General features: G+C 43.0%; 1 protein-coding gene, 1 long non-coding RNA gene and 1 pseudogene across 5 annotated transcripts in view; 2 read left to right on the top strand and 1 right to left on the bottom strand.

Annotated features, from left to right (window-relative positions):
- LOC123076092 (rust resistance kinase Lr10-like) overlaps positions 1 to 1,073 on the bottom strand; it is a 78,047-nt gene extending 76,974 nt beyond the window's left edge. Inside the window, exons 1-2 of the mRNA XM_044498518.1 lie at positions 983 to 1,073; positions 618 to 820 (exon numbers count right to left, since the gene is read on the bottom strand). Of these exons, the coding sequence (XP_044354453.1) occupies positions 618 to 820; positions 983 to 1,073 (294 nt within the window). The remainder of the gene's footprint in view (positions 1 to 617; positions 821 to 982) is intronic.
- Positions 1,074 to 2,100: 1,027 nt separating this feature from the next.
- On the top strand, positions 2,101 to 3,751 carry LOC123076091 (rust resistance kinase Lr10-like; annotated as a pseudogene).
- Positions 3,752 to 6,855: 3,104 nt separating this feature from the next.
- Positions 6,856 to 11,781, top strand: part of LOC123077086 (uncharacterized) — an 8,002-nt gene continuing 3,076 nt past the window's right edge. For 2 of the 4 annotated variants that reach the window (XR_006436394.1, XR_006436393.1), the window contains exons 1-2: positions 6,856 to 7,630; positions 7,728 to 11,770. This is a non-coding gene — a long non-coding RNA (uncharacterized lncRNA). The remainder of the gene's footprint in view (positions 7,631 to 7,727; positions 11,771 to 11,781) is intronic. The other 2 variants (XR_006436395.1, XR_006436396.1) reach the window with 2 other exon arrangements.

The raw sequence follows: 11,781 nt of genomic DNA, 5'->3' as shown, positions 1-11,781 counted from the left end.
GCTGACGCGTGGTAGCTTATTGGTCCCGGTTGGTGCTACCAACCGGGACAAAAGGCCCCCCTGCCAGGGCAAGCCGTAGCGGCCACGTGGAGCCCCATCTGTCCTGGTTCGTATAAGAACCGGGACTAAAGGTATTGGCCATTAGTACCGACCCTTTAGTCCCGGTGCCCGTACCGGGACAAATGGTCCTTTTTCTACTAGTGTGGTTGGTATGACTTCTACAACATGAACATAAAACCTAAACATCCTAGTGAATAGTGAGTCTATTAGAGAATGTCCTTATATTTAAAGGGCTTAAAAGAACTTATAGCAATCTTATACCTCAACCAGCCTGTTTGTTAGAATTGTTGGAGCTTAATATAGTTATCAGTTCAGCAATATTGAAGATAACTATAATGCTTTTCACAATGGATATGGTTGGAGTATCAGAACCATGGTGGCGTGAAATACTTATTGAACTCAGATATGCTGGTTAGCAAACATATTTGCATATGTCACAGTGATGGGATAAAGATAATTGTTCTTTATTGAATCCTTTAGACATTCTGTCAAGATAATTTATGGCACGGAAATGTTCTGAACTTGTTTTTTGGTGCTTCAGAAGTCAGAAACAGTACTTGGTGCTTGCAGAATGCCTGCCTGCGTTGTGAGCTGAATCCGCATGGGTGCCCTTTTTGCTCACAGTCTTGACAAATGTTTGTTATGTTAGGAACCGACCAAAATAAGGTTATCGGGATTCTTTTGGCCTTTATATTGAAGAGAACAAAATATCTGCTACCATAACCCAACGGAGCAGGCAGCAAAATGCCATTCAACACCACTGTACAATATAAGGGAAGAAGAGACATGGATTCAGCAGTTCCATCAAATACATGAGTTGGCTTGTGTTGCTAAGGCAAGAGATTGGGCCAACAACACTGTCCCTTGTACCTGGTGTAACACGAGCCTTCTTATCTGGTTTGAACTCTCTTGAACAGCGTACCAGTGTTGCAGTTTGAGATGTACTGTTGGCAATAAGCCATGCCCGTGCCCGTGCGGTGGTGACCGGCGTCGACGCAACAGTTCTGGTCCATGATGGGCACGGGGTGTGTGCCGGCGTGAGTCCATGCTCGCGTTCCTGACGTGAAGGAGCTGCATGCACAGAGGCTGTTGCGATCTGGTGGAGCTAGCTACGTAGTGTGCACGTGACTCTCGTGGGGTTAGTTAGTGCATGGATCAGATCGGCTGGATAAGGTTGTTAGCTAGTGCGTGAGTGCCGGCCAAGTTAATTGAGTTAGTGGCCGGGTGTGATGGTGCATGCATGGGTTAGTGGCCGATGTGGTGGCTGGGTCGTGTGAGTGCGGGTGCTGGTGTGTGTAGCTTGGCTATAAAATTATTTTTTGAATTTTTATTTCTCAACTTTTTTTTTTGAATTTACTGTTCACTAGTCAACGGGTCAAAACCGGTCAATATGTAGAGAAGGGTTGAATTCTGACCGGTTTTGAGAGTTGGAAGTTGTAATTTAGACGGTATTGGAGTTCGGGGTTGTAAATTAGACTAGGGCAAGAGTTCGGGGTTGAAATATGCACTTCTCTCTTCACAATTTATTCTACGCTTTCAGTTCTTGTAATAAGCAGTGAAGCAGCAGATATTCTGGGACAAGCAGTTTGCCCTTCTTTCTCTTATGGACATCTCCAAGACATCCACTATCCTTTCCGTTTGCGAGGTGATCCACCTGGTTGCGGTGTTCAAGAATACGAGCTAGTTTGTGTTGATAACCATGCTATTATTCACATCAACAGGGGAAGATACCTCGTGACCAATATCTCATACAGTGAGTCTATTTTCTGGGCTGTTGATGCCAATTTGTACAACAACACTTGCCCTATTCCTAGTAGGGATCATCCTTATGTTTCTGGTATGAGATCGGCAAAGATGACCCTGTTCTATCCGTATGCATCTACATGGGCTACCTTTTTGAGTTGTCCACGCATCATAAAGCATAATGTTTTTTACAGGCCCGTTGCTTGCCGGAGTACAAACAGTTCTTTTGTATATGTCTTGACTTCAATGTTCTCTTATTATGTTGGAAATGTTGAGCCTTCATGTAGATACTTGGCCATGATTCCTTTGGGTAGCTTGGACATAAGGGCACCAGATAGTCTTATAAGTTATGATTATGAAAATGTTGTAAAATTTATAAGGAATGGTTTTGCTGTTCGATTTCCTTTTGAATTTCAAGACAGCCCCTGGGCATATTCTTGGATCATCAACACATGCCTGAATGATTCAATGAGGTGAGTCTGCACCCTGTGGACGAGACACTTTTCTCTGCTTTCATTGCCCCCCTCAGATTTGATTATCTTACCTCAAAGCAGCATATCCTCTCACTAATCAATGTTATATCTTGCAGCTACTTCTACAAACAGATATCTAGTACAAGCATCGGAAATCAGAGTTCTGCAATTGTCGGTATCGACATCCATTTCTTGAAATGCATAAATGACTATTCCTACCAGACTAAATTATTTTGGGCTGCGGTAGTCATAATATCTGCTATAAATATTGTGAAGTTCATTATTGACCGAATCACCTAATCATAATCATTATGGCTACATAATTGTATACATCGAACTTAGGTATGCAATCTCGTTTATGCAGTGCTTGCTATATTATCGAGGCTTGTATTTGCACCATTGCTCGTGTTGACCTTCCTTGCCTACAAATACTGGAAAATGAAGATATCAGTTGACGCGGTTGAGAAGTTCCTCCAATGCAACAAGCCTTTGGCCCAACAAGGTACGCTTACACAGACATCACCGCAATCACAAGCCACTTCAGAGAAAAGCTGGGCCAAGGAGGCTATGGTTCTGTGTACAAAGGTGTTCTCCCTGTTGATGTCCATGTTGCCATTAAAATGTTGGTCAATTCCATGTGCAATGGAGAAGAATTCATTAGTGAGGTGTCCACCATCGGAAATATTCACCATGTCAATGTAGTGCGTCTATTGGGTTTCTGCTCTGAGGAAATGGGGAGGGCTCTTGTTTATGAGTACATGCCTCATGGATCGCTTGATAAGTACATCTTCTCGTCTGAGAAGAGTCTATCCTGGGACAAGCTAAATGAGATTGCTTTGGGCATTGCTAGAGGGATTGATTATTTGCATCGAGGATGTGATATGCAGATTCTACACTTTGACATCAAGCCACACAACATACTTCTTGACAGCAACCTCATCCCCCAAGTTTCTGATTTCGGTCTCGCCAAGCTATACCCAAGGGATAACAGTTTTGTGCCACTGAGCGCGTTACGCGGAACTGTTGGGTACATAGCTCCTGAGATGATATCTCACAACTTTGGCATCATATCAAGCAAGTCGGACGTTTACAGCTTTGGGATGCTGCTGCTGGAGATGGCTGGAGGAAGACGAAATGCAGATCCAAATGCACCGAACTCAAGCCGGGCATACTATCCATCATGGGTGTATGATAGGCTAACTGAACGAGAGGTGGATGAGATATCTCCTGCTGCTGACATGCATGAGCTAGAGAGGAAGCTGTGCATTGTTGGGCTATGGTGCATTCAGATGAGATCTCATGATCGGCCAACGATGAGCGAGGCCATAGAGATGCTGGAAGGTGGTGTTGATGACTTGCAAATGCCATCGAGGCCATTCTTCTGTGACGAAGGGCACATCCATGTTGAGGATTCTTACCATTTGTCATCCGAGTTGACTGCAATATCCGAGGAGAGCGAAAATATTTATGTGTGATATAATGTACGAGATGATGCACGTAGCTTGTGTTTCCTGGGTCCTCTGTACTTCCATGCAGAAACATATAGCCGCAAGCAGAGTAGCAGAATATAGAGCTCTTACACTGTTATGTGCATATATGTGCATGCCGTCTTGTATATGAGCTGGTGCTGGTGTTTTCTGTTATGCTCAAACCTTTTGTGCTGGGAATTCCAGTTTCTTTTGTATGAACTATTGATGTGCCTTTGATGAAAAATTTGGGCTATGTCGCCTAAATTTCCTGAAACGAAGTGCTGGTTTCTTATGAACGTTTACGTTTTTGTTTCCGAGAAATGTTTGTTTAGATCTGGTAGAAGCTTAACGTAGAAGTTGGGAAAGACAAGAACCTTATATATTTTCATCCTTGTAAGCAATGTGGTAATTTGTGTTATAAAACTGAGACGAAGTAATTTGCTAGTCATGTCTTTACTTCCATCTCCACCCCTCAATTCATTCGCATCAGCAGCAGCAGTAAATATGCCAGCACAGTGTAAACGCACACCGTCATCAGTAGGAGAGAGGAAGATCGGGTCTATAGTTTCAGCGCTGCAACACAAATCCGTGATTGCAAGTGGACAATAGCCGGGTTTTATGTTTTCAATCATAGAGAAGGCAATATGAAACTTCTTAAATTTGACCTCTGTACCTCAAAATACGCCCTCTCTGAGCGCACTTCCATGGGCTCCTCAAATCTCGTCGGGTTTAGCAGCAGCGAACTTGCACGAAAACTGCTCTTGGAGGCGGAGATCCATGGAGGCCGTTTTTTGAACAATTCAAAACTCATCAAAATTCATATTTTTATGTTTCAAAAAATTCTGAAAAAATACAGATATACATAGAGGTATAATGTACATGTGTGTAAATTTCAATGATGAAATATGTTGAAATGAGGTCTATGCAAAAAGAAAACGTGGCTTTTCAGCACATGATATTGTTTATCCCAAAGTCCACGAATTTCTTTACAGGTCACAATTCAAGGTATTTCATCATGAATTTTTACACACGCATATATTTCATCCTTATATATATGCAGAATTTTTAAAGAATTTTTTTTGAAACCGAAGAGTTTGAATTCTGAATTTTCAAAAAAATTGGTCTCCATGGAGCTCGGTCACCAAAACCCAACTTGCAGTGTTATCTTGTTGAAAGCGTTGTGTACTTGTTGTGTTGATCTTCATTGGCTTGTCTCGACAATCAGGATGAAAATTCTTGTCCAACGCGTCTCCAATCAGACATGAATACGATGGTGCGATGATGTTTATCCCTTCTTAAAGACGCCGCTATAGAAAAAGTTGACTTTATCGTAGGTGTAATTTCATATTTTGCAATGATTTAGTTATGGCCCTGGACATGGAGTATCTACACCCGAGCTCAAATGCTCCCTCATGAACAGTAAAATCGAAAAAAAAAATCAAAAAAATCTGAAATTTTTTTGTGGTGAACTTTGGCAAATGTTTTGTATGTTGGCAAAAATTCACCACGAAACGACATTCGTGGAAGGCGTGGCAAAAAAAACAAAATTGATGTCCCAAAAATGCTAGTTTTGGAAACATTTTGGAGTGCTGATTTTGTTTTTTCTTGCCACGTCTTGCACGAATGTCGTTTCGTACTGAATTTTTGCATGCATACAAATCATTTGTCAAAGTTTATCAAAAAAATATAGAATTTTTTTACTATTTTTTTATTATACTGTTCACGCGGGAGCATTTGTGCTCGAGAGTAGAATAGGACTTTCGTCTCATGGGACATGGAGTATCTACACCCGAGTTCAAATGCTCCCTCGTGAGCAGTAAAATTCAAAAAATAGTAAAAAAATTCAAAAAAATCTGAATTTTTTGTGGTGAACTTTGGCAAATGTTTTGTATGTTGGCGAAAATTCAGCATGACACGACATTCGTGGAAGGCGTGGCAAAAAAAAATCGATGTTGCAAAAGCTTGTTCCTCTTGGGACAAGCTTTTTTAGACGGAGGGAGTAATTAATAAGAATGACTATGTGCTTTACAATGATGCATAGTGCAGAGGTTTTAACCTCCTTTTCCAAAAGAAAGGAAAACGGAGTTCCAAATATGAGTTCAACCCACGCGCCGCTGAATTTGGATTTGAAAGTTTCTTCCATGGCATATATATCATGTACGAGTGATGTGAAACGGTAGCATGTTAACCTCTCATTTTGGCGTGAGGTTCTAGATGCTCGGGATGTGTACCAGGAGTCGGGGTGTGCATTCGGTTTTTTCGATTTGATTCGGTTCAATTTATACAGTTTCTGGTTTATATGGTTTTATACATAGATACGGATCGGTTTCGGTAATAACCATTTCCTTTCGGTTCAGTTTCGGTAATAACCAAATTAACCAAAGTTGACGTGAATTTTTGAGCCAACACATAACTTTTCCATGTGTAAATAAATGATATATATCATAATGAGGAAAAAAACAATTAGAAAAGGACAGGGGAAAGTAGTGGCTACACCCCAGCTCGGTGCATCCACGCAAGAAAACATACCAGAACATTTCAAGAAAAACTGAAACTTTGTAGGAATGACCATCGATAAATGTTAGAGAGATTTGCAAAGTTTGGTGGTCAAATAACATCCAGGGAGCTCTGTAAAAAAATTACAAATTCTGCTCAAACAATGCACATATATTTTGAGTAATTTTTTTTTCTGTACAGAGTTCCTTGGATGTCATTTGATCACCAAACTTTGCAAGCCTCTCTAACATTTGTTGATGATCATTCCCAGAAAGTTTCAGATTTTTTCAAAATGTTTTGGTATGTTTTTTTCATAGGTGTACCGAGGTGGGGTGCAGAAAAAGCACTCTCAAAGGATAAAGAACGGATGTTGGATAAGCAGTCAGGCTAATCTCTACTACTAATAAACAAGCAAACATATTCTTCCTAAACGCACCCAGAAACACGTACACAGAAAAATTAAGACCAAATACCACCCCACGATCTAACCTATCTAATTAGATCTAACCGTTGGCATTAGAATTAACCCTCACCTGTGTACGTTTAGCAATTTGCACGAGCGGACGAAACTCTGCCACATCTATCGCACCCCTATCATCCGCGTCCAGAAAAAAACAATGGGGCAATCAAGTACGTAAAAGATATAGGCACATCCTCTCTGCCACGGACACAGCCCTAGCGATTGCGACGGCCACGAGAATCCCCTCAGCGCCGGCGTCCCCGGCGGCCGCGCTCGCCGTGTCGTCCTCGGGATCACCCGCCGGGTCAGCTCCCTTGACCTAGCCTTCAAGTCCGAAGCCCAGACCTAGCCCGCAGCAGCATCCCTTATTCCACATCTCACTGGAGGAAGATCGGGAAGAGGAGGCAGGGGAGATGGGAGTGGGAGGCCGGTCCCGTGGGACCCGGCGGGGGACGAGTATTGGCGCAGGAGCCGACGCTCGCCTAGCGGCTGCTGGACACCAGTGAGCTGGAGCGGCTGCGGCGGGCGGCGCACGGGATGGGGTGGTTGCGGGCGAAAAAGTGCGGAGTGACGGATGAGGTGGAGGAGGACCTGCACAAGGTGTATGCTGGCGGCCAGGGTCCCGCCGGCTGGGCCGTCGAGCCGCTTCGTCCGTGCATGGACGGAGCAAGGGAGATCACATCTTGTTGCCGGATCCTCCATGTGAGTGTTTAATTACTTGCAATTTGACGCAACAGATGCTTCAGATTTAGTTTTCAGTTTTGTCATCCATCTAATTGTGTATATATGTGGCAGAGAAATATGAAATTTTGATGTAAATGTTCATTAATCATAACTGACAATGCTCGATGCATGGGTGAGAGTGGAGGCCGGCTGAGGAAGACGACGCCATCAAAGGGGATGGAGTTCATATTGCAGCCTATCAAATGGTAAAACTCACCCCTTTCGTTTCCTATCCTCTTAGATCTCAATCTTCACCGAAATAAAGCATTGGATTAATGAGCCTTGCAAATCTACCTTGCATAGGTTTTAAGATCCGGAATAAGTGACTAGGCAATTGTGTTGTTAATTTGGTTTAACAGCTTCAAAGGGCACTGAGAATGAAGTTTGCATTCTACGAAACTCATTGCTACCTTGCGACCATAATTTACCTTCCGAGCGCAAGAGGTGCAGTCATCACCGTTCCTGCCGTCCTTCGGCTGGGCCGTCAAGAAACTCCTGCAGTTCTCTCTACATGCACCGTCGAGGTCACCGAAGGTCTCACAAATCAATCAGGTGAACCTTTAATTCGATCTGGGGTATTTTGTGGTTTGCATGACTAATACTGCACTTTTGGCACTTGGTGGTGGGTCAGAACTTTTTGATCTGCAATTTCATCTACCAACCAATCTTCCTCTGATAGATACTAGAAACATTTTTTGGGACAGGAAGAAATTGCTATTCCGGAGTTTAATTAATCATTTGATAATCCCTTTGGAAAATACATGTGATCTGGAGCATGAAAATCATTCTCATATATAGATATAGGAGGAAATGTGGCTGATGCAAGAGTGTTTTTTAGACCTGTATTTTTACAAGGAGGTTCATACTTATACATACGAAGATTAGAATTTGACTAGATGCATAAGTTTGGCTGGTTGAGAAATTTGAATTCACTATCCCTCATAAAGTGTATGTTTGGTGGGTGCACGTGCATTAGAGAATAAATAAGAATCATGGGGCTTCCAGCGCTCTAGAATTCTAGCATTGGGATTATCTTAGGTTGCCGATTACTGTACTGAAAATGTGTAATTAGATATGACGCGTACATAAGAATTGTGCAGCAATCTTGTCTTACAAAGTGGGATCAAGAGGGATACTGAAGAAATGAAGATGCAGAGTCTCTGTTTCCTATGATTACTTCTCATGTTCATGTCGGCTTCCTTGGGCTTTACTTCCTACCACCAGATGCATTAAACTGGACCGTATCAAGAGGTAATGTCATCCCCTTGATTAGAGTTGCCTTATTTGTGCTATTTAGTCAGCGTGTGTTTTACATATTATGTCACTTAGCCTGGAATTAAGGTGGGTTGTGCCTACCTAGGCACTAGCTCCAGGGATATAGGATTGAATTCAGAATAAATGATTCATTCTTAGAGAAAACTTATGTGGGGGACAAGAGGTAGTATTAAACTATTAATATGTTGATTAATATCGGTAATATTCAGAAGTCACACAAAGCATTCTTGGAGTATGTGGGGGACAAAATATGCACTATAATGATAGACTTTAGCGACTAAGAACATCGAAAAGCTCAAGTGTCACTGTTACCTAAATTGTGCACAGTGTATTCATACTGTTTCCAAAAATTATGTGTCAATTTCAGAATTTCTTATGTTGATTGTAAGATGCACATTTGTTGATTTATGGTACAAGTTTTCTTCTAATGTACAAATGACAACTGTGAGTTCGCTATGTTATCCTCCCTGCTTACTATTTTGGTGATCACAGGGGATGCGGAACGCACTCCTTTATATACTTCTTTCCCCGGGAAGTGAAGGTTATGTTTTTTAATATCATGTGAGCTGCACTTTGTTTTTGTTAAAGAGAATATTAGAACTGGACTATTTGTTTGGACAAAAACAATGGGGGAGCTTCTTATTGTACAGATACAAACTATTGTAGTAAAAATACAAAAAAGCGGTCCACAAGATCTAAGTAGTAACATGGAGTGCTTTCATGCATCAGTTTGCCTTGTGCAGAGAATATGTGTAAAATGTAAGAGTTGTTTTTGCCGAACTTTAGCCATAGTATGTTTGTCTAGACGTGCGTTGCACGTGCATGTTTACTATCACGTAAACTGAAGCACTAAATGGCTAGAAAGTATTGTACTATAGCAGCCCAATTGAAATGCAAACGGTTTAACCAATCGAAATGCAAACGGTTTTCAGACTTCAAAACTGAAACTGAAACCGAAACTTGAAAACCCCAAAATTTTGGCTCGGTTTGGTTTTTGGTTTACGGTTCGGTTTTGCACACCCGGAAGCGACCAGTGCTATGCATTCGACAATATCTTACACATGATACAGACAGGTGTGCACATGGAACTCAAAGAAAACTACTGTTGTGCATACGTGACATGTCCAGTTTGAAGTGCCAAATTTTAGGTTCAACAACTTTAGACAGAAAAGTAGCTACTTTGGGATAGGGGCAAATTGGCTCCCGAGCTCATCTACACTGGCCATGAACAGTAAAATCAAATAAAATACTAGAAAAAATAAAAAAAATTCCTTTTTGCAAGATAGACATTTCAGTGTGTGAGGTCCATGCCAAATTTCAGCTCATTTGGACATCTGAGTAGCTCTCAGCAAAATAGACAAATTTGATGTTTGTGAAACAGTGTACTGTTCATGTACTATTTTGGCAGTTTTCTTTTGCTAAGAGCTACTCAGATGTTCAAACAAGCTGAAATTTTGCACGGACCTCACGCACTGAAACATCTTCCATGCACTTTTTATTTATTTTTTGTAGTATTTATTTTATTTTACTGTTCATATGGTGCTGATGAGATCGCGCTCAGAAATGGATATTTGCTACTTTGGACGAATATTCTTTCTGAGCCTTGGCTCAACTGAACCTGATATCTCCACCGTCTAGTTGAGAAAAAGGGTTTCCCCCCGCTTTATATTATAAAACAACGAACCAAGCATCCAACACAGCAGTACAGAGTACAAACAAGTCATAAAGTCATGCTGGGGGCACAGCAAGACAAGCCCCAAACAAAGCTAAAAAAGCTAATCCGGCTTAGGAGGCAGTGGAGGGGCAAAAGCCGACGCCGAAGAACGAAGACCCGCAATGATGTTGTCGATGACGTCTCGGTCGCGCCGCTTGCTAAGCGGTCTCCAAAGCTGTAAGAAGCCACACATTTTATAGATTGCATCGGTCACACGACGAGGAATCACACGCTCAATGACTAGTTTATTATGGGTACACCAGAGGGTCCATGCCAGGGTACCCAGAGCTACCCAAGTGGGAGGGCGACTAGCGTCGGGGAGTCTAAAGACCTCCCCAAACTAGTCCGGGAGGTTGTCGTGGCACCAATCGCCGCCAACCACCTCCCGGAAGCAACTCCAGAGGAACTACACTACAGGGCACCGGAAGAAGATATGGTTACAGTCTTCCGGTACCAAACAAATGGGGCAGAGGCCATCCCCAGGGCCATTGCATTTTCGGACCTCCATGCCCGAAGGGAGGCGGCCTCGGACCCATTGCCAGAGAAATATGCGGATTTTTAAGGGGAGTTTGATCTCCCAAAGAACCGATAGCTCCACCGGGCCAGGGGTAGGGACAATCGCCTGTAAAGGGATCTAGTCGAGAATCGGCCACTTGGCTCGAGATGCCAAGACAACGAGTCGGGCTCCAGGGAGGGGGAGTGAAGGGAAATACACTCAAGCAATTCATCCCATTGCTCGAGCTCCACTGCCCCGAAGCTATGGTGGAAGGCAATAGCGCCCAGGTCAGCTAAAGCGATAGCTGAGGGCGGACACAGATCGAGAATAGCGCATAAAAGCGTTCAGCGAAGGGACGGGTCCCGGCCCATCTATCCAGCCAAAAGAGGGTGTCGGAACCGGTGCTCACCTTAATGGAGGTCCCAATGCGCAATACCGGCATCAGACAGATCACCGATTGCTAGAATTCGGACCCTCCAGATCTAGGGGTGAAGGCTAGCGGTTGCCCGCAGAGGTACTTTGCCCGGATAATCTCAAGCTAGAGGCCGCCCTCATCGGTCTGAATCCGCCAAAGCCATTTAGAGAGGAGGGCAATATTCATCCGCTTGGACGAAATGACCCCAATGCCTCGTTGGTCTTTAGGCTTACAGATCTCAGACCACTTCACCATGTGGTACTTTTGTTTATTGTTCTCTCCAGCCCAGAAGAATCTGGAGAGGAGTTTGGTGACCTCGTGATGTAGGGATTCATGTAGACTATAGAATCCCATGACGTACATCAGTAGGCTAATAAGGGAGGAGTTCATCAAAATCACTCGCGTGGCTTTGGACAGCCATCTCCCCTACCAAGGCTCCATCCGAGGTTGGAGTTTG

Source organism: Triticum aestivum, chromosome 3D (assembly GCF_018294505.1).
Source record: "Triticum aestivum cultivar Chinese Spring chromosome 3D, IWGSC CS RefSeq v2.1, whole genome shotgun sequence".
Taxonomy (NCBI): domain Eukaryota; kingdom Viridiplantae; phylum Streptophyta; class Magnoliopsida; order Poales; family Poaceae; genus Triticum; species Triticum aestivum.
The sequence above is the reverse complement of the archived record's forward strand: the minus strand, read 5'-3'. Positions and strand labels throughout refer to the sequence as shown.